The following is a 23,330-nucleotide window of genomic DNA, read 5'->3' on the forward strand; positions in this document are numbered from 1 at the left end:
GGATTGCACTATTTCTAACTTTGGCTAAAAGTGCAGATGACCTTTCTTCATGCATTATGTTAAAGAGCGTCAATTCTCAATATTAGTTTTATTGCAAAAACTTATTTCTTTTTTCATGTATCCTTGCTGCTTATGTGACCACAATTTTAAGCAGCGTAAGTGTAAACTATTCTAGCAGTTCTCTGAGAGAGGCACTATGCTTTGTTTGTCTAAGTAAGAAGAGTTTCAAGATTAAAGAGACTGTGCAGACAATATTTATGTTGCTGCACTGTAACACTGATTTAGCTAGAATTGATGTGAATTACTGTCTTGTGTTCCACTTCTGTTTTTCCAGATCAGTACAGACCCTTAAGCAAAAATGTATCTGCATTAGATTTCTTCCAGCACTGTTATGATACTTGGCACATGATGCTTGATCAACTTAGCTAGGCTAGCAGAAGTTCCCAGGGAAACCACCTGAATTGTTTTTAACTAGTATAGCCTGTTTCCCTGATGTCAGGTCTACACCACAAAGTTTTGCCAGCTTTGCTTGGTTCGCTGTGGGCACAAGGCAATAGGGAACATTTTTTCTCTACTTAACATAGCTATGTTCCCAAAAATTGTGACGTTGGCACTGTCATTTCAGGAAATGGCATAACTGTGTTGAAAAACTAATGGCATAGGGTGTGTCTACACTAGAGGATTCTGCCTGCAATTTGTGAACATCTATATTGGCAGAGCGTTTCTTTAGTGTGGATGTGTTCTGAGAGTGGTATTTACTAATTCTTTGAAAGTTGTGGGGTTTTATGTTGGGTTTTTTTTTGTTGGGTTTGGGGTTGTTTTTTTTTTAGCTTTAGCACCCACAGAGCAGCATTATGCTGCTGTAATACCCTTGAGTGTTTTACAGTAGGATAATCTTGGTCAGGAAATGGGGTGAACTGTTCCTAGGAAGAAGCCCGATTCTTCTATTTTTCAAACAAATGGGAAAAAAAAAAATCACAGTTGCTCCAAGAGATGTATGAGCATATAATCTTCATTGCTTTTTTCAGTGTTTAAGATTTTGTGCATTCAGTGAGGAAAAGGAATGCTTTTTGATTAGTCAGTGTGTGTATTTGGTGGAAAAGGAAACAGGTATAGAAGAGAATTTGACAAGAGGTGATCCTTTGCTGGTATTCAGGTGATCTGAAGAGCTGAAATTTTTTCCATATTCAGAATTTTGTACTTATTGACTGCTGCCTAATTATGTAATTAACAAGAATTTTATTCTTTCAAGTAAAGTATTAAAAAGTCATTAGCATTTTTGGTATGTCCCACTGATAACATTTTTTTAAAATATCTAGTACAAAGAAATGATCGGAGGGGAGACCAAACTGGGTTTTGTATCACGAGCATAGTAGACAGCTAAAATAAAATTCTGCTCCAAAGGTTGGCTGTGGGTTTTTTTGTTTGTTTTAAAGGTATGATATTACACAAAATTTCATATACAGATACTTTCTTTAAGGTGCAATACTTAAAAGGACTTTAAGAGTAAATCCATAGATTTTGTTGTCCCCTTAAGGAATGTGTACAGTTGCGTACAAAGATTAAGTTTTATTTGAAAAATTTGAACAGAAATAAAATTTTGTACAAATGATAATGAATTTGACTAGTTTAGGAGCCTGCATACTTAAATAGATTAGTCTCAGAAATTTTATCATGTCAGTGTATCATCAGCGTAATTCTGTTCTGCTAATTATTTGTCTTAACATACTGAACTGTGACACCATGAATTAACATTTTGAATAAGACACATTGCTCAGGTGTATCAAACACAAACTATGCTTTTGTTCTCTTGTAATACCATGATCTTAAAATGACAAGGAAGATGTTAGAAAGATACTGATATTATGCTTGTCTGTCTTCTAAGTGTGCATAGTGAGGAAAGCTTAGAGTTACAGTGCAGTCTAAAGTCTAAGAGGTTGGGAAGACTGAACCCTTGTATTACCAATATTTTAAAATATTCTTTCTAGGGATGATGTGGAAAAGGCTAAGTCATCAGGAGATTGGAAAGCTGTACATGATTTTTATTCTACAACATTTGATTCTTTTCTGGAGATAAATGCTGCATTTAAGGTAGAAAATAATTCATAATACTATTTAGTACTTACAGTTCTTTGTATCCTCAAACTGTTTACAAAAACATCAGTTAAAGGCTTGCAGCTGGTTACTCATTTTTTCATGATCTCACCTGCCTTTGGTCAACAATCTGTTATTTCACTGATTTATTGATTCCAGTTTAAGCAACTATATTTCAAGTGTATGTGGAGCTTTAAAATGCCAGTACATAGTTCTTTTTGTGACACTATGACCATGTAGGTACTTTCTACACAAACTACAGTTTAAAAACGTGCAAGCTAATGCAGCTAATACAGAGACCCAGGCAAATCCGGAAACAGAAATTCCCTGTCCCTAAAAAAATGTGTGATATGGGCTCAAGTAGTATAGCTGTTCTTGTGTTGGGATAGCATACTCAGTTTTCCTTGGTAAAGATCTTATTTGTGTGTGAAAACTTTCTGAATTCATGCTAAATTAATATTTCCTGCCTATTACAGAGCAAACCATGCTCATGATATTTAATATGAACCTAGATAAAATAACCTGTGACTTTTAGTTACTTAAATATTGATTGCTTATGATTTTGTTGCTCTTGTCTTATGATGATGGACAACAAAGATGGAAGATGAAAATTTGATGTAATTCATTATTTGAAACTCTCTTACATTTTTAAAATAGCACAACAATGTAATGGAGTTACAAGGATATCGCCAATGTGTAGGATTACTGTTGTTTAGCTTCATCTTTCACATATTAATAAAAGCAACTTAGATTCTTATGTTTCAATAAGGAAAATAAATAGTTGTATGTGTTTTGTTTACACTTGCTGTTAAACTTTTTTTTTTTTTTTTTTCAAAGATAGCTAAAATATTCAAAACATTTCAAAACCAAAATGCTTCCTGTATTATCTAACTTACAGAAAGATACCAATCCTCCATTTAATACCATTGAGGACTCTGGAATCAATGCAAAATTTGTGAATGTTGTCTATGATGCCTTATTAAATACTGTAAGTAGAAGAAAAGAATTAATGTTTTAAAACATTGTAACAATTATTTCAGCAAAGAAATATGTTAAAAAGCAATTTATACCAAAAATTTTTCTCAGATAAGCATGATTTCTGAAGAATCTCTCAAAACAAACTTAAAATTGTCCCATGAGAATTGCCACAGAATTATGAAAACTGCTCTAGTAAAAGAGGAGGAAATTTTTGCTACTAGTAATGCACAGTTTGTGGTGTGGTAGATCTCAAAGACCACTTGCAAGATATGACTGTGATGGGACACTGTACGGTGGGAAGTAAGGAAAATAGGAGGATAGGGGTAGCAAAAAGTAGGTACTACGCCTAGTAAACAAAGGATGGGAGAAATTTAGAAATTGTATTTACAGTTTTTAAGTTGTTTAAAGCATTGAAAGCCACTGTTAGCACAACTCCAGGCCTCAGCTAATAGTCTGCAAGGAAAGATACTTAGGCGGTCAGCATCATAACGCAAAGATTTCTTAGCTGGCTTGAATCATGAGCAAAGCAAACTTGCGTGTTTGTACAATATCTTGTATAGAGTATGTATAATTACATCACATACGATTTTTTTTTCTCCTTTTTTTATAGCCTCAAGATGTTCAGAAATCAGTCCTAAAAGGAATAATTAATGGTCTGCTACAAGAATGGAAAGGGTAATTATAACTAATGTTTGCATTAGTGCTGTGCCAGCACTTAAAACTGATATATGTTTTGTCTTTATTGTTTTAGCCAAAGAAAGAAAATGTTCTGACACAACTTACTTGACTCATAAGAACATGTCTCCTTTTGGCAGGCAAATCTGCTGAAATGTATCCTGAACTGTGTAAGCTGACATTGAACCTTTGAGAGGCAGACCCACACCCAGCCTTAGATCCCCCCACAAAATCTCAGCTGCTTGTTGCCAGGGCAATCTTTCGGGCATCTGAACTGCGAGGTGAATTAAGGAATTTTAGAATAAATCATATTCTCCCTGCCCACACCCCAACAGCAAGTAGGATGTTTTAACCTCGATAATTCCTTGATCAGAAGTTTACTTCACAGTACTGTTCATGTGTGGCAACAGCATAGAAAGGGCAGTGCAGGATGCAGAAAGTGATAGCCCAAAGGCAGGAGGTTTGGGGATGACATTTTAGCAAGAAGTAATAGAAGTAAGAATGCATAGTTTGATTCGCAAAAAGATAGAGCGAGAGACTGTGCCTTGTTGGGACTCGCCTATGACACAGCCCTTGGCTGTTTCTTTCTCCACCTTATACTACCTTTTCTGTGCTGTTGCTGCATGTGTATTTGTGGTTATGTAAAAGCTTTGAAGGAGATAAACAGCAAGAAGTACAGAGGCTGCAGTGCTAGAAGTGTATGGAGAATTCTGGCAGGAAATACCAAAGATGGGGCAAATAGACTCTTCTGTGGTGTCACCTGAGATAGACAACAGCATGGACTTCCCTCTTTGGAACACCTCTTACTCTTCAATTCTGACTTTTTGTTTTTTCCTTCTCTCTTGTGTTATGCCACAAAAGACAGATGCTAAAATAGCCTACTACCTTTAGAGAGTAGTCAGAATCTTTAAGTGTCCTTTTCAGTTTTTGAGAGCAGCCAAGATCTTTAAATTTGGTATTCTATGTGTATTGGCGAAGCAAAGTTAAATCATAGGGTGCGTGATGTCATTGCTCTTAATGTGCCTTTATGATGTATACATTTAGTTTTGCTTATTATTTCATTCATTCATAGACCACGAACAAAAGATGATCTTAGAGCATACTGTATACTTTTACAGGTAAGAAAATACAGCATTTTTATTTAAGTATATGTCTGCTTAACTTATAGTCTATAAACCAGTATAATATGCAAACAAGGTACTTTGTATAGCTGCGATACTTCACATTTAATTTCCTGTTATAAGAACATACTAAATTATGGGAGAAGTGTAGGATATGCATGATGGGAATGGGAGCTTAATGGAAGGTTGTTGATGGGGAAAGGTTGCATGGATTAAAACTAAGAACTAACAGACGTGTAATTGTTTCCTATCATTTTGTGGGTTGAAAGAACAAATGTTTTACCAGCTTATTTGTTCTTATTTCCTCCTTATTCCCAGATTTGCTTTATTGGTATGCTGTAACTCTGATCTTTCCAGAAAGTTTCAGTATATGCACTTTTTGATATTGCTGTAACTTTCTTCAGTGTTGCATTTTATCCAGTAGACTCTCTCCAGTCTATCTGATGGGCTACATTGTCTGATTTCTGTCTGTGTTAACCTATTACCTTTGCTGCTATAGTTGATTTGCATTTATAGTGAATTTTCCCTTTAAATTTTGCCAGTGTAGATAACACCTCTCCAAACAAGGAGAGGGTTTTGCTGTTATTTGAGAAGATTGGATGGAAATTTAGGTTTTTGAGGCAATAGTTTTCTTCTCTGGGGTGGTATACTAGCTGTGAATTATAAGGAATATATCCTGCTGAAAAGTGGGAATGTGTGAACTCATATGTAAGAGGAAAAATAAGTTTGGATTGATGTGCAGGGGGACAGAAGGTATTAGAATCTTTATTACTGAGACGGAAAGCACATCACTCAAAGGAGTGTAATTTATGTGCTACACAGTAAATGATAATCCAGAAAAATATATTGAGTACTGCCATTATTACCTGCGGGCTGTCTTTTGAAACAAAAAAATCATACTTTTACAATATAGAAGTTATTTTTTTTTTATTTGACTAGAAGTTTCAATTATTTTTTTATTCATAGTTTTACCACTGTCACAGCAATTTTGTAAATTCCTTTCCTGCGTAATTGTATTGGCAACAAGCATAAGAAAAAAATCCTAATGACTTTTTTCCTTTTATGCAGTTTATTAACCTAACACATTTTTTTAATCTTTTTCAGAATCCTCAATTTAGTAACACTTCTACTTATGTCATCTATGCTCACTTGCTAAGACAGATAGCAGCCTTAACAGAAGCTGACCATCATTTCCTAGTGCACTGGTCTAAAAAGTAAAAAAATTAAAAAAATAAAACTAAAAATTCAATTTTAGGATTACAATTGTTACTGTGTTTCTATTGATGTTGACTGTTTTATAACTTATATGAAAGTTAATTTAATTGACTAAAGAGATTGTTTTTGTTGTTTTCAAAGTACATTTGAACATAGTCCACTAAGTGATACTGATTTATAGATGCAAACTTTATATAATATATAAAAATGAATATCTTTATGCAAAAAAGCCTTAATTGCAAAATAACTTATGTATGTAAATTTTTTAGGTACATGTTTAAACAGTATTATTAATACAGACATCTTTATGATCGTTGTTTAAATAAACATCTTGCATAATTTGCAAAAGATACTGTAACTTTACTGTATTGTATAAAAACCACAAATGAAAAAGAGTCCCTGCTTTGTAGTGTAATAGAGGTGTGAGAGAGTGTAGTTAGGGCATTAGATTTTAATTAATTGAAATAACTCTAATAGCACCTCACTAATAAGGTCATATGGCTATAACTGCCCAAAGAGCGGCTTTTATGTTGGTATGCATGTTACCTTCCTTATAATGACTGTACAAAAAGTTCAGTCTGGGGTAAAAAATAAAGTTTGAGTGGCCATATTCACAATTACCTTATCTCCTAGGGAATCTGTTAATAAAGGATTTTCTTCTCTGCAAGGATGGAAATTGTATTTCCCTCCCCCACCTTGTAATAAGTCTAGATTTGCTTAAAATTGTGCTAATATATGATTTCATTTGAATCGGTGTTTACAAAATAAGGTTTAGCCTCTTGGTTAAGGATGCAATAGGCATATTGATGTTTTTATTCTTAAAACACGTATTAGAAATCTAAACCATTAAAATAGGAGAGTTCTTTAGGAAAGGATGCTTTAATGTATCCACGCATATGTTTTGTTGTGATATTATGGAAGTTGTGCAGCACATAATTTAAAATGTGCACTTGTCACAGGTGTATGAAGTACTTTCCACTCTTTATTCAATAGGACTAAGTATCTCAAAAAAAAATATTCAGGATTCCTCAGTATCCAAATTGTGGAATGAAATAGCTAAGGATTTTTGTTTTCTTTTTGTTTACTAAAAGTCAAGAACAAGTAATGATTCTATTGCATTTTTTTATATATATATCACAGATACAAAAAAGCATAGTTAGGCATGCACTGAAGAGCATTGCTGTGTGGCAATATTTAAAAGCATGCTTCTTCAAACTTCATATTTAGGATTTTGTTTTTATGTATAGGGCAAAAGCATGTTTTTTTAAAAATAACATTGAAATCTGATAATATAAACTCTAGCGTGGACAGTGATCACATGAGAGTAACTGCAGCATGTTTGTTTTAGGATTTCACAGAGGAGGTTCAAGCAGCTGGTGGACAGGTTACTGCAATTTATTTCTTTACGCCTCTTTCCAGCAAAACCTGAAGAGTTTCCACCTATGGTGAAATGTACCTGGTGGATTCCATCAGCAACCAAAGTCCTGGCTTTATTTAGTAGGTATTTTTCTTGAACTGCGTATGCATATGTATGTGTATGTATATATATGTACATATGTACATTTGTGTGTCTATTATATACATGGGGGGGCGGGGAATAGTTTATACCTCTCCTCTTCTGGGAGAGACTGACAATGATGGTGGCACAGTATGAACTACAATAAAATGCTGAAAAGTAGTAAGCAACAAAAAACATCTTTTACTGGCAAGTCTTCATGCTTGCTTTCCAGTAGAGGATAATTGCTATGCATCGTTTTCCTGTAACAACAACTGAAGATCGTTCAAACAAAAACCCACAGAAGTAACCAATGGTTAAGGTTTCCCTTAGATTTATAAAAGAAACTGTTTTAAATGTGTAATTACCAGAATTTCTTCTGTACCTGGCTTACCCTCCACAGAAGTATTTTGCATCTAAGAGAATTTAGGCAATGCATATGCCTCTTGAGTCCAGAACTACAGCCTAAAGTAAATCCCTGTCCAGTTTAACATAGAGCACAGCAAATTGAACCATTTCAAATGCAAACCTCCTCGACTCATGCCCAATAGCTTAATGATTAGAACATTTACTATGGAAATGGGAGGCTTAAGGTCAGTCCCCTTTTCTCAAGGGGTAAAAACCCTTTCTCCTTTCTAGGAGAAAACCACCACGGGAAAATTAAGTTTGGAATAAGGATGTTTTTATTTCACTGTCAACTTAATACTTTTATTTAAAAGCATTCTATACAGCCCTGCCTGTCCAGAGCAACATTTTGGACACATAAGCTCAACTGTACCTAAAACCAAGACATGTTGTCTAGTCATCTATGAAAGAGTTGCTAATTCCTTAATTCTCAGAAAAGGGATATGTAGTAATTCAAAATACACTACTTTGATCAAAATTAAATTACGTTTAAGTGCAAATAGAGAAAACTTATTAGCTGTTTGATATTATGTGAATATTACATAATGACATAGGCAGCTTAAATGTGAATTGATTTTCTTCACTTGGTCAAGTACTTAATTTTTGTGCTGGTGAATCTAGATGGTATAGTAGTTACCTGAGGATAGGTGTACCTTTGCATACTATGTTTCGTGCCCCTTCCTCTCCATCCCTCTTGCAAAGAGGCTTTCAACTCAAACAGTCATTATCAAAAAGATAATTGTTAACTGGAAAGCATGTAGATGTTATATGCATAGTTATATTTGAAATTAAATGAAGGTGTTTAAGAAATCCATCTATCAAACTGCTTTTTCATTGATTTTAGCAGAACATAGCATTCTTTATCCATGAAACCTTAACTTAGTGTATATCATTAAGTGGGCTAGAGTCAAATGGAGGTTCTCTTATCGTTAATGGGCTGAACTAGGGGTTTACTATTTCCTACAGCAATTAATACGATGTCATATGGTGTTATGTTATAGCTGTAATTCTAGCTGTAGCTAAAACTGAGACAAAGTTATTAGTAGCTGATTTGGCTTAAAGTTTCTGAGGTCACTGGCGCTCAGGATACCTAGAAAACAGATGTGCCAAATCCAGGCAGTATTTTAAGACTTTTGTTGTTTTTTTGTAGATGCTGCAAATAGTCTGGTCAGTCCTCCTCTTATTTCATATACAGATTTCTATAATTCTACACTTGATCATATTGATCTTATGGAAGAATATCATAACTGGCAATGTTATGGAAATTCTCACAGGTAAGAGGAATAACTGGTTGTTTCTTGTTAAGTAGTATTTCAAAGCAGTGTATCTACACTGTGTATATCTGTCATATATAGTGTATATATAGTGTGTGTATGTATGGTATACATACCCTTTATGTGTGTATATATAGCCACATTAAATACTGTATTTTAATGGAAAAACATAGGATAGCTACTACTTGCTACACTTGCTACTGCATGGATGCGAGATTGACTGTAATAAACCTCATTCTGCCTTTGCAAACTGGAGAAAAGATGTAAAATATAGATGATAATATGAGTGTTTTATTTATTGGCATAGATTTCTAATTGTGTTTTACTACAAACGTATTTTAACCTCCAATATATTCATAGAAAGTGGTGTTGTGTACATACTTACCACTTGATGATGAGAAAATGTATCTAATTACCTGTATATATGTGGCTCCGATCATATTTGTTCCAGTGAAATCAATTGTACTATTTCTGTTACATGAAAATAAACACAGAAGTTAAATCTTTACAGACTCAAAGCTTGCAAAGGTATTTCTCTTCTTGTGAGAGTCAGCCAGCAGTATGATTTAGAAACATCTAGAGAAACAGGCATTTCATTTTTCTGCTAAAGTTTAAAATCTTATTAACGTTTTCTTAATTAAAATTTTATTTTGTATAGCTGTATTTTTCAGCATATCAGTATGTATCACTGTCTTTATAGCTTGAATCACAAGATCAACTAAAATTTTCCCATATTTCAAGACTTTTCAGTTAGCTAATTTAAGACATCAGCAATCCAAATGTAGCTTTTTGTTTATTGCATGTGCAATTTTCCTTGCCTTTAGCAGCAGTTGAGGACAAATTGGAGAGCATAATTTGCTCCACCAAAGCAGGTATTTTAGGTTAGGCTTCTGTATGATACCTGATATTCTGCTTGGGAAGGAACTTAAAAAAAAACAACAAAAAAAAAACCCCAAACCAAACAAAAAAAACCCCAAAACAACAAAAAAACCCCCACCAAACCCCATGACACATGGTAGCAATAAATGTACAGTAGGCTTTGCATAGTCTCAGTCAAAGCATTGGAATCTGAATACTGCTGAGCTTCAAATTGTCTTTTTTAGGGTTTTTTTGGTTTTTTTCATTGGCACCATCTGGCTGTTTTGGCACCCACATCATTCAAACTTATAAGAGAGCTGTGAGATTTCCACCTGCTCCAGTTCTTTTCACTTAGCTGGGACGCTGGGAATTCAACATATATCAAAACAAAGTTTGCTTGATACATAATTTCTGGAGTAGCTGAAGTGCAGACTAGCTGTATTATTCTTAAAGTAAATTTAATTCTTTTACTTTGTTACAACCACACTTTCTTTCAATTTTACATCTTTTAACTCTGTTGTTCCCGTTAAAAAAAAACAAATAAACAACAACAAAAAAAATCCAACAAAGAATCATAAGACTATATGCGTAGAACTAAGAAGGCCAAGTAGGAGCAAGTCCTGGTTTACCTTCCATGTGAAATATTTTGAAATACATAATTCTTTGAACTAAGTCAACACTCCTTGGTAAAACATTTTGGATTAGGATTTCCAGGAGACCAAGTGAGAATATTTTTCCTCATTTCCTTTCTTTCCTAAAGACATTAGAATCCAGAGCTTCTCACAGGCAGGATTAGGATTCAGGGTGCACATGCAGTCTGGATTGAAGATACACACATAGAGTCTGAAGGTCTAGGTATTTCATTATGAACTGCTAGGTGATGTGTGAGCTAAATCAACAAAAAACTTAGCAAAATAGCCAGTAACAAAAAAATCTTTTACCTTGATTATTTCTGAAGTTTTTCAAAATTATTTGTATTATTTTATTGCAGTGGAATGTGGCTGTGATCTGATATTTTAGAAGTCCTACACACTTGTAACCCTGGGTTAGATCTAAAGGACCTGTGGAAAATCAGTTCTTTGAAAATCAGTGCTGCAGCAAATAAACCAAACAAGAAATATTTCTACTGTGTACCTAAGAATGCTGCACTGAGCTGTTTTTATTGTATTTAATAAAAAGATATTATCATTTTCTTTAATTCAGTGTAACCATTAAGATTTAGTATCTAAAGCAGAAGATGAATGGTTTTTATTTGGTCTGTTGATAATGATAAACAATAAAAAGGAGCTTTATTGAGGGTAAGTATTATTACTAATCACAATTTCTAGTAGTATTTGCAAATAACTGAATTGAGTATCTATGTATACAACACAAAAAACCCAGCAGCTATTTGCAAATTACTGTCAGTGGAGGGAAGGTAATTACTGAATGATAATGCAAAGATTCATTCCTATATTCTTAAAAAGACAATAATATGCTAGGTGCTAAAAAGGAAATATTTTCTCTTCTTTTCTCTTTCTGTTAGGTTTTCTTTTTGTCAGTACCCATTTATTATTTCTATAGCGGCAAAAAAAGTTATTATTCAGAGGGACTCAGAACAACAGATGATAAGTATTGCACGGGTAAGTCATTTAGTGGTAAATGTTTGTGTCTCATCCATTGGTATTTTGTAAGTTTTTGTTAGATTGATATTACATACGGCCTTTCATCACAACTTCTAGCATTTCGGACTACCCTGAAAAAGAACCTGAGCCATTTTACTATTACTAGTCTACAAATGTCCATGCTGGATTCTCTCAATATTTTTTATTTTAATGTGCTTAGTTTCAGGATGCTTATAAATTCCAGTGTTGTGGAAAAAGAGTTACAGTAATTTTTACTCCTTTTTTGAGAAAGCAGCATAATGTGCTAGCATGTTAAATTAACAAGATAATTAAGAAAAATTCCTTGAGAATTTTGGACTGTTTCCTATTTTATTCTGTGAAGATATGTTGTCATGGAAGACCAAAATGCAACTGTATGCTCACAAGTCACAGAAGAGGTACTGCTTCTGGGTGGCCTCTTCTGTTTTGAAAGAGGCATTGTCTGCCTCCCCCAGTGGTAATTTTCTTCAGGTGCTAGGTGATAACTGGTTTCCTCAGTGCTCAATGTGACAGCACCACCAGCTATCCATTCCTGTCTTTCTGGATGTGTCTTGTGAATAGCTAAGTAAAGCACAAGCCAGTCTCCACAATATTATGGGTATGTTTTTAACTATTTGGGGAGTTTAAAAGGTTGCTGCACAATTGCTGCCTTCTTGTTGAACTTACTGATAAGTTAGTTCGAATATGCTGTAAATGCTATCTGCAGTAGAAAAGAAATTGCTCTCCATCTCTCAGAAGATATTGAAGCAGCTATCATATTAGGGTAATGTCTTTCATGTAAGATACTAAGGACTTTTTACATTTAAGAAGTGTGGCACTTTGTTTTTTAAATAAAGATACTGCATGTATGATGTTTCTTTTTCATTCAACTAGCAAAGCCTTGTGGATAAAGTCTCTCGCAGACAGAAACCTGACATGAATATGTTGTTCCTAAATGTGAAAGTGAGGAGGACACACCTTGTTAGTGATTCACTTGATGAGGTAACAAAAAATCTAATTAAATGGTGTGTTGCTGCAGAATAGCTATTGCACTTAGATTTCAGTTTGGTAAGTCATATTTAAATCTGCGCTAAGAGATTGGGAATATAACTGTAAATAAAAAAAACTGAAATACTGTCACAATAGCAGTGCTGCAGACTGGATTGGATTAGACATTCTGAACTTTATTTTCTGCCCTCATGCTGCTCCATAGCTAGGCCCATAATAAACATACGTGTTCGCATGCCATGCAGTATGTATTTGTCTGCCATTTTTATCTTAAGAATAGAGTGCATAATTATCAGGTTATGTAGAACTTGGTTCCATGATAGGAGCATGAATAGTAAGTGACTAATCACTAATGAGTTTGTTCTGTTCTAATTCTTGGAATACTTTTATTCTTTTCCTTCACTAACTTCTCTGTCGTATAAGAATTATTTTAGGCTTTCTTTTCTTAAGTTCTTATCTTGAGTTTAACTAATTCATCACATCATTAAATGTAACTTTTCCTTTTTTAGAAATGAAACAGATGTGTCCATTAAAGTAGGCAATTCTTCAGTATCCACTGAACCTTGCTAATTAGCTTTATTTAATGAAATCTTGTTCCCCACTCTTTCTCAACACCAAAAACAGGATGATGATGTTGAAAAATAAATCCAAGTAGTGGAAACAAGACAAAACAAATTCTGATTACTCATGTTCAGAAAATATAAGTTTAAACTTTTTTTTTCCTAGATTAAAGCCTGTCCATTTCGGCCATCTCTCCTAAGATAGAAGAAAAATGAGTGGTAATACTGCTTTCTTTCAGGCATTGTAGGGGTTTTTTTACCACACTGAAATAACCGAGAGCAACTTCAAGAGTTCTGATAGCCAAAATATTCTCCTATTTATTTCTGATGTTTTCTTCTGCCCATCTCAAGGATGAGTAAGAATGTATAATATTGTCCGTATTCTCAAAAGTGTGGGAAATGGAAGGTAGAGGAAAGATGTGTTATTTGTATTTCAAATTTAAAAAAATTAATTTGCAAGGGAAAATCACTTCAGCTAATAGGTAGTTTGTATCAAATAATACAAATAGTTATAAAATTTGTGCAACAGGAATTTACTTAAGCAGCTAACAGCATAGAAATTATTTTAGCATATGCATCTTCCTGACTGGTTGAAACACTTTCTCTGGACCTGGCTAGTAATTAATGATTTAAAGAAAAATTGTACAGGGACTTGATCTGAAAGATCACTGCTGATTGTGAAAGGCTGTAATCTAATTCTTTGCAGGTCTTTTGCATACCTGGATGAAATGCTGTCTCTTAGGACAAAGGAATGAAAAGAGCTTGTTACCATTATCTAAAAAAACAGTTTTACAATACAGCTGATACTTGCTGGCAGGTATCTTATGCTGAACAGAATGGTGTCCAAATATTGAAAGTTTTAGCTACTTCCTTATTTCTAAATATCTCTAGAGGATGTCTGATTTTTTATTTTTTTTTTTTGTTAATCTGTCATTTCTTCCTGGCAGTATGTCTTCTGTGTAGGTAAAAATTATATAAGTCCAAAATATTTCAGACAGTCTCAGTTCATTGTTTCTAGTAGCTTATTAAAAGTCTGTTTGCGTACCACCTAACTTCTTTTCAGTCCTAGAGAGTGGCACCATATGCAAGGTAGTTGATGTCAAGTAGTCATGATTGTTTTGCTTCTGCAATTCAATCATTGTTTTAATATAGTTTTGACCTATTAGTAGGAGATGAAGCAAATTACTAGTTTAAACAAAGCAAGAGTGGTAGAGACAGAGAGACGTGTTCTCTATGCCTAGAGGTAGTGACAATATGTTAAATCTCCTTTTTCTTCTTCCCTACCTGTTTTGCAATAGCTAGCAAGGAAGAGGGCAGATCTGAAAAAGAAGTTGAAAGTCACATTTGTAGGGGAAGCTGGTCTTGATATGGGTGGCCTGACAAAAGAATGGTTTCTTCTTCTGATTCGCCAGATTTTTCACCCAGATTATGGTGAGTCCTCATAAATGTTCTTAAGTACAACATGAAAATTTGTTCATTTTAAATTATTAAAACAGTGGTAGATAAGAATTCTTCATTAATCTAGTATTAGGCAGACCAGTTACTAACTGATGTAAAAACAAAAGCAGGCAAGTTAGAATTGTATATAGATGAGAAGTTTTGGCATAGAGGAAGGTGGAAGAGAGTGGGAAGTACTTGAAGAGTTTTGAAGATACTGGCTCTTGACAAGGAGGTTCAAGCATTGCTGAAAAACTGAGATTTTACTCCAGTAGTATGGCAAAATTAGAGGGTCAACAAATCTCTGATAAATGGAAAGGTTTAGAATTAAAATCAGGATTCAGCTTATTAAGGCTTTAGTCATGCTAAAACTTGTTTCGGAAACTGGACACTCAATGTTTATGGTTTGTTAGTATACCTAGGCTGGTAAGCATATTGGATACGAAGCAGGGGGATTCAAGACTAGCAGTAGAATTTCCTAGAAGTTCTTCCTCTGATATATCTGTGTTGTTACAGTGTTTCCACCTCTATCCAGAGACAGGATCTTGGTTTACCTCTCTGCAGATGGGAGAAGTCCATCAACTCTTTTATGGAGTAGGACAAGGGTAACTTATATCTGTTATAATTCAAATGGAATAGGGCCTTTGAAAAGGTTGTTTCTATTTCTCTTATGAGTAGAAAACTCATAAGAGTTTTCTATGAGTGTTAGTGAATTGCTAGACCTACTAACAAGCTAAGAATAAGCAAAAGCTATGCAAGCCATTGAAACACTGACACTTGTCTGCTCTTGGAAATTTTCTAGAAATCACACATGTACATGTGTGAATCCATTTGTTTGGATTTAAGTACAAGTTTCTTCCATGTAGCTTTATGTTGTTTGGTTGCAATTGGAATATGATAATCCTGCTCCAAAATAGGAACCTAGCAGCCTCTGAAGTAGATGGTCTAGCAAATATTGTGGAGGTAAGGCCAAATATATTTGTCACCTGCCATCCTTGCCTCTTTCTTCTCATGCTGCATCTTCTGTTTTTACACTGCCCTCAGCTGTCTTCATATTGCTAGTTTAGGGTGTTTTCCTGGTTTTTGTAAGTAGCTACGGTTAGATGCTGTTACTGTGCTCAATTCTGGCAAACTGCTGACTCTGGCCTCCTGCGTATCAGTGGTTTCCATTTGCACAGATAGTTGCATTGATGCACTGACAGACACTGATAGTGTCTGCAAGTTCTAGCACTGTTTCTGTGATTAGTATAGGTAGAGGTTTAGTTCTTACTTTAATCTTTGTCACCATATATTCTGTTTGGGGTATCTGTGTGGCCAGTATTCTTAAAGTGGTCCGAGATGCTCTCAGGAGAGAAAGGTCTTTCAGTGAGGTGCAGAGACAGTAGCAGATGTGAGACTGAATGAAAAAGCCTGCCTCTGCTGTTACCAGGACCTGTGAGCCCATAATGATATTTGCAGGCCCAAGAGGGGAAAAAAGGGAAGATTTTTTTGAGTGAACAGGAGATTGGAAGACAGGAATGAGCATTCATAAACAAGCAGTTCAAGTTTTTTTTGCTGTAGATGGATCTAGGTGGGTTTTTTCTACCACTCTAATGTTTCTCCAATAAGTCAGCTTTCCTCAGCTGTGTGTGGATACATTACTGATGTTATAATGGGTTAAAGTGTTCCCAGGCTGGCTTTTAAATTAGAAGCATTGATTTCCAGGGACTTCAGCATAACACCTGATAGTTATTGGTAGAATGCAAGAGCTTGTCTGTCTTTGCCTGGAAGTGTTCATGTCCCTTAAATGCATGGTCCTCTGTTGTTTATAGGACTCCTTCTAAAGGTCAGGAGTTTTAAGTCATAAATATGTCCTCAAATCTGAGGTCATTATTTGCCTACAGCCCTTTTTCTAGTAAAAAGGGGTCTGTGTGGAGACATGACATTTGGTGATAACAACCTTAATAGGAAACAAAGTATTCTGGAGAAAGTGTTCTGTAAGTTTGACAGTTCTGTTAGTAAAAATGTGTTGTCAGCAGAGCTTGGTAACTGATGAGTTTGGAAACATTCAAGAGTAATATTTTTTTCACCAGCTCTGGCAGGCTTCCTCTCTTTAAAGTGTAAATTCTTTCATTGATACAACTATCAGCCAAATGTGGGAGGAGTTCAGAAATGTTCTTGTCCCTGGAAAGGGACTGTATACTCTGCTGTCTTTAATGTTTAGGTTGCAAATAATATATATCAGAAGCTTGGAAGGAAAAACAGGAAAACATCACTTTATTACCCTTTCCAGGTTAGCTGATCCTGCAGATTTAACCCCTGAAATTAAAAAACTCCCAGTTAACTCAGTTGTCTGCCCTTCTATATGTGTTACGATGCTTTCTTCATCTCAGTGTGGACAATTAATAAATGGGATTTTAGACTGTCGTGGTTTAACCCCAGCAAGCAACTATAAGCACCCTACAGCCACTCAGTCATTTTCCCCCACCACCCAGTGGGATGGGGGAGAGAATCAGAAGGAAAAAAGTAAAACTCATGGGCTGAGATAAGAACAGTTTAATAGAACAGAAAGGAAGAAATTAATAAATATGATAATAACAATAATAAAATGACGACAATAATAATAATAATAAAAGGATTGGAATATACAAAACAAGTGATGCACAATGCAATTTCTCACCACTTGCTGACCGATGCCCAGTTAGTTCCTGAGCAGAGATCCCCCCAGGGCAACTCCACCCAGCTTATATACTGGGCATGACATCACATGGTATGGAATACCCCTTTGGCCAGTTTGGGTCAGCTGCCCTGGCTGTGTCCCCTCCCAACTTCTTGTGCCCCTCCAGCCTTCTTGCTGGCTGGGCATGAGAAGCTGAACAATCCTTGACTTAGTCTAAACACTACTTAGCAGCAACTGAAAGCATTAGTGTGTTATCAACATTCTTCTCATACTGAATCCAAGACATAACACTATACCAGCTACTAGAAAGAAAATTAACTCCATCCCACCCGAAACCAGGACAGAGACCTATTTTGTTTCAGCATCACTGCTATCTTTCAGTATGTGAACCTTGCTCTGCCTTAGATGCAACTGTTCTGTTGCTTCTGGTAAAGGCACCTTTTGTGATGAGCACCTTTTTGAGCTAAAGTTCAAAAGATAAAGTTAGATTGCTCATATCAAATATGAAGGCAAAGTTTTACCTATGCATCTTCATAAGAACTAGATGTCCCTGAGACTTCAGTTGAATTTTTATTCTTTTTTTAATCCAAAGGAGACTGATTTTTCATTTAAATATTATTTTTCAGCAGCTTCATCTTCAAACACAGATACAGTGAGCTACCACATACAAGATGTCCTTAGACCTATTTAGTGCTTTGGTTTGTACACTGACTGTGGAGACAATAATTGTTGGCCCATTTAATCCCTACAAATTGAAACCAGTCATCGTGTTTTATCCAATTTACTTCTGCATTGCTGAAGTTAATTTCAGTGTTAGTGCACACTTAACTAGAGTGTGTCTTACTTCCCTGACCAATACTTCCTAGGCATCTTAAAGCTGTTATGTGATTTCATTACATAGGTTTTTACTTTCTATCACTCTAAAACAGAATGATCCATACCTGACACAAAGAGCAGTCAAACTAGTCTAAAGTCATGATATCAGTAGGATCTAGATGTCATTTAGACCAGTGAGTGACTTTTTTTTTTTAGACTATTTGTGGTTTGGGGATTTTTTTAACTTCACTGATACAATTTTTTGACTGCAAATATGGAACATACCCCTTTGCTGCTAGTGTATGTAAGATAAACCTTTTACAGTTTTCTATTCAAAGAAGGTGAAGCTTATGGTATTTGTGTCATGGGATTCGTGCCAGCATTTTTAAAGATTGTCATCTGCTGTTGACCCAGGAAGGGAGGAAGAAATGGATTTACATTGCAGCAAGAAAACTTTTTGTTAGACAGTTCATGTTTCTGGCTGTATGTATGATGAAGTACAGTGAAGAAACAGATTGCACTGAGACAGTGTGGAATATCCCCGACTGGAGGCACTGAAGAACACATTGCACCAGCACGCAAGAGGGCTGGTGAGCTTGGGCCTGCTTCGAGCTTGGCACTGCCCTTGGTGGTCCCTGCCCAAGCACCTGCAGGCTCCTGCTGTGGGTGGGAAGATGGGGCTGAGAACCACCATGGAGATACGGGCACTCCTAGCAGCACTTTTAAGGGTGCATATGTGAGAAAGGTGAGGTTTTGTATGACTTTTTATTGAAGCTCAGGCTTTGTAAAGGCCACTGTTCCTGTCCTACAGGCATGTTCGCCTACCACAAGGACTCGCACTGCCATTGGTTCAGCAGCTTTAAGTGTGATAACTATTCTGAATTCCGATTGGTTGGAGCTGTATCCTTTTATGTCCACTAGACGGTGCTAAACAAACAGCCATTTAATGAGTTGGTATGGGCATGAAATAAAGCATTGATTAAAGCTCATTCAGATGTTGTACATACAAGTGCGTTCCATTTTAAATGTATAAAAAGAATGTCATTCAAGCAAGTGAACTAAAAATAGGAAGAAAATGGTGGTATGTGGGTATGTGGTGCATTTTACAGTCAGAAAATACTAGAATTAAGGTTAAACATGCAACTTTTTGTGTTTAAGTTGTAAATTTTCATCTACGTACACCCTTACACCTCTGAGTTTCATTCAGTAAACATAAATGAGCCCATATGCATTAATATTTTATTTAAGTCCCCATTGAACAGTGGGGTGTTGTTTTGTGGATTTTTTTAACTGAATGGAAGCCACATGCTATTTTGAGCATAAGTTTATTTCCTAGGTTTTCTGTTGTGCTCATTTATGAAGTCCTCAGAAAAATGATTAATGATAATATATGCTTATAACTCCACTAAGATGTGATGATGATGTCCCCATTTTACTGATTGCAGTTGGACCAGATGATTGTTGTAGGTCTCTTCCAACTGAACTGTTCTATTCTAGTAAGAAGCTGAATTGTGAACTGGATTCTTCTGAGTTTTGGTATCATTTCAAATTTCTTTCATGAGATACACTTAAATGTGCTAGCTGATGAGCTGTAGTGCCAGTACAGGTTGTCTTTATGCTTTTAGATTTATTTAAGAGAAAAATTGCTATATTGAAGTCTCTCTAGAATTTTTGGATTAAAAATATATATCTAAAATTCTCTTTAAAAACTTTTTTTCATAACAATACCTTGGAACAATTTATTCTAGGAATGCTTGTGTAGAATATTATGGTGAGGATTCTCAAGTGTTCTGTCAATGTGCATCATATGACCATTTTAACTACTACTTTTAAAAAACTGCATTTAAAATTATCAGTCAAAAAACCCCAACTTAAATAATTTCCATTGCTTCTGTTTGTTTAGCATGTATTGGAGTATGCTGAGTAAAGTCTTAAAATATTTTTTCCAAGTTACTTAAAATAATATCTATAATAAGGATGTGTGGGGTTTGCCCTTAACATTTGACACGTATAGCTTATGGGACTTGCTGTATATAATAGCATTACACTGGATATTCGTTTCCCACCTTGCTGTTACAAGAAATTATTGAGTCCTCCCATTGTTCCCTGTGATCACAACACACTTGTAGGCATCTGTGATGTCACATTAGGTGACCTGTTTCAGATTATGCCCGTAAGTATTATGTTTTTTAAAAGGCTAAATTACTGATTTAAAACCTGTTTTATTTATGTTTAATGCTTGGATTATAAACTGTTTCAAAACAGCCTTTTTTTCAGCACAAGTTGATAAAGTCTCCTTCTGTTGAAAACAGAAATTGTCCATGTTTTCTAGCATGGCAAATCTATTTGAAGTTAGAATACCAAAATACGATATGAGCATTCTAGACACTTTTTCCGTAGTAAAAAGAAAAATGTAACCGTTTATACTGAAATAAAAATAAATAAATATATATACACACATATTAATTAAGCAGTGAGTTTTTCTTTGTGCACTCTTTTGGAACATACAGCTTTTTCTGAGATACTTTCTATATAAAGTAATGATTCTGGCATGTCCTTGCAAAGTACATCACTTAGTTTTGTAGATTTTCTAAAGAGTTTTTACTCATTTTGTAGGAACTGGCTCATGGACTAAGTGAACTTCTGTCCTATGAAGGCAATGTCGAAGAGGATTTTTACTCAACCTTTCAGGTCATTAAATACACAACTATAAGTGATTCTCAAATTCATTCAGTAATTTTTACCAATGTTTCTGCAATGGAGAGGCCTACTACTGTGTGATTGCTGATTGTTTGGAATATAACTGCATGGGCATTAAAGCTTGCTTCAAGACCAGTCTAGTCCTGGGGCAACAGGGCTTACAGAGACTGGCTCCGTTACGGGGCTTTAAGCCGTTTTCCTCTGGCGGTGTAGATGGATCTGAATACAGGCTGCCAGGGTCGCATGGCCATCCACCGGTGCATTTCCAGCTCTTTGCTTGCTCTGACAACCATCACCTTGCAATTAGTGACCTGGTTTGTGGAATTAATCTGGCTGCAAAACAGTCCCTTTTCTGTCTAACCCAGAGGCTAGTCAAAGCTTACTCTGGTTGTTTTATACGCTTTGTCCAGGAAATCGCACTTGAACAATAGCTTGTTCAAGTTACAGTAGTTTTGCCTGACCTGTATGTCTAACTGCTACTTCAATGAAGAAAGCCTTTTTCATTTATTCATTGTTTTAGAACACATACTAGTTGGTGAAATTTCATGCTGGTTTATGGATGTGTATTGGACTAGTATTGACCTTTTTTTCCTCAGCTTTGAATTACATTATTGTCAGACCATATGCGAATTTTTGTAAAGCAGGTACTTTAGAGTTCCTAGGTGAGCTACAGTGGAACAAAACCTTCTTAATTGTATTTGATGCTCCTAAATTGTTCTTTTCTATGAAAAACTCTGTGGCTCCAGAGCCTGCAGGTCAGTTTGATGTACCACTGTGTAAAAGGGTTAGTTTTTGTACTTTGAATACCAATTTCTTCAGCAATTTGTTGAAAATTGTGGTATTTAACTTTTAAAAACCCCACAACCCTCAGGATTACATGATGTGCTAAAGAGAGACACATGAAATAATAAATATAAGCTTTGTGATTTGTGAGTATATGAATGTATTTTCCAGTATTGACTTTGACTCCTCTTTTTCTCCAGGTTTTTCAGGAAGAATTTGGTGTTATAAAATCTTACAACTTAAAGCCAAATGGAGATAAAATTCCAGTCACAAATCAGAATAGGAAAGGTACTTCAATACGTATCAACTACACATATTTGATAGATTTAAGTTTGCCCCTTTTTTTCCTTCTTATAAACCTAGGTTTTCTGTAACAAAATATGCAAATTAAATTACTGTAATCCTTTCTGTTATGCCCACCAATTTAATAGCATCTACAATGAAATGCATTCATTTTTCTTAGTTCAGTACAATTTGAGAGACCACAACAAATGATTATTTAAAATTATTATGATGTAACAAAATAAAATGTTTTTCTTTTTTAGAATATGTGCAGCTCTATGTTGATTTTCTTCTCAACAAATCAATTTACAAACAATTTGCAGCTTTCTATTATGGATTTCATAGTGTCTGTGCTTCATATGCATTACTGGTAAGAATAAAATGAAACATAACTCTTCTGTTTCAAATATGTGACAATGATTTATCTAAATTAAACAAATTACTCTGGATGATTTTAGGATTTGTGAAGAATCTTGATTAATCAATGTAGTTGATTAATCCCACATAAGCAGAAGAAATTAAGCAGGTAATCAGCTGTGCTCTGTAGCGTTCCATTGAAAACAGATAAATAAAGCTCCACAAGTTAGGTTTATCAGTATGCATTCACAGACACTTCTCAGGCTCCTGTGTGAATGTTTACAAGGATTCTCTGTATTCCCTACAGTTATGAGCGGCAGAGCAACTATGTCTGTATGCTCTTGAATGACTCCTCTGAAAACACCTATTACTTTTTGCAGGAAGAACACTCAATGAGGTTGAGACTAAACATTCTTCCATATTCAGTCCTGTTTGGCTGTTAGAATGCCTTTTGTAATTTACATCATCCAATGTGCAGTAAGAAGAGAAAGAAGAGGCAATTATAATTTGCATGAGATTTCATTCCTGTGAAATTAGCCAAGTCTGACAGACTTGCAGCAAAGTGAGATGTGACTAACTGCAAGGAAGGTTCTGGAAGGAGATTTAAAATCCATTGAAATGCCGTGACATACTTTCATGCAATTTAATGATGTTGTAGTAAATGAATAAGTAGGTTCTGCATGTGTAAGTTTAGCAGTTGTTAAAACGGTTTATTGTTATGTGTATTTGCTTTGCACAGCAGTGTGTACAACCAAGAGTCAAGTTCTGTGAGCCACTGCTACTCATCAACCTCCATTGGGACTTTTCAGTGTAAATGAAATGGAAGTTGTAACCAAAATTGAGATCAAAACCCTCCCTCCGAATTCCATACATACAAACTTAATTTTCTTCCTGTCCCATTTGTAATCTAATCAGATGACAAGCAAGTTAATATAATAAATGCAAGAATGAAAAAGAAGTGAGGAATGAAGGAAATACAGTAAAATATGAT

At 35.2% G+C, this 23,330-nt stretch overlaps 1 protein-coding gene across 13 annotated transcripts in view; it reads left to right on the top strand.

The window, feature by feature from the left end:
- HECTD2 (HECT domain E3 ubiquitin protein ligase 2) overlaps nt 1-23,330 on the top strand; it is a 43,309-nt gene that overhangs the window by 13,876 nt on the left and 6,103 nt on the right. Inside the window, exons 4-18 of one of the 13 annotated variants that reach the window (XM_049809593.1) lie at nt 1,989-2,091; nt 2,993-3,082; nt 3,683-3,747; nt 4,820-4,865; nt 5,973-6,082; nt 7,432-7,580; nt 9,134-9,257; nt 11,641-11,737; nt 12,632-12,739; nt 14,604-14,736; nt 19,029-19,117; nt 20,232-20,390; nt 20,834-20,908; nt 21,901-21,988; nt 22,246-22,352. In XM_049809593.1, the coding sequence (XP_049665550.1) occupies nt 1,989-2,091; nt 2,993-3,082; nt 3,683-3,747; nt 4,820-4,865; nt 5,973-6,082; nt 7,432-7,580; nt 9,134-9,257; nt 11,641-11,737; nt 12,632-12,739; nt 14,604-14,736; nt 19,029-19,117; nt 20,232-20,390; nt 20,834-20,908; nt 21,901-21,988; nt 22,246-22,352 (1,543 nt within the window). The other 12 variants (XR_007507161.1, XM_049809594.1, XR_007507162.1 and 9 more) reach the window with 12 other exon arrangements.

This window comes from Accipiter gentilis, chromosome 9, assembly GCF_929443795.1.
Source record: "Accipiter gentilis chromosome 9, bAccGen1.1, whole genome shotgun sequence".
Classification (NCBI taxonomy): Eukaryota; Metazoa; Chordata; class Aves; order Accipitriformes; family Accipitridae; genus Astur; species Astur gentilis.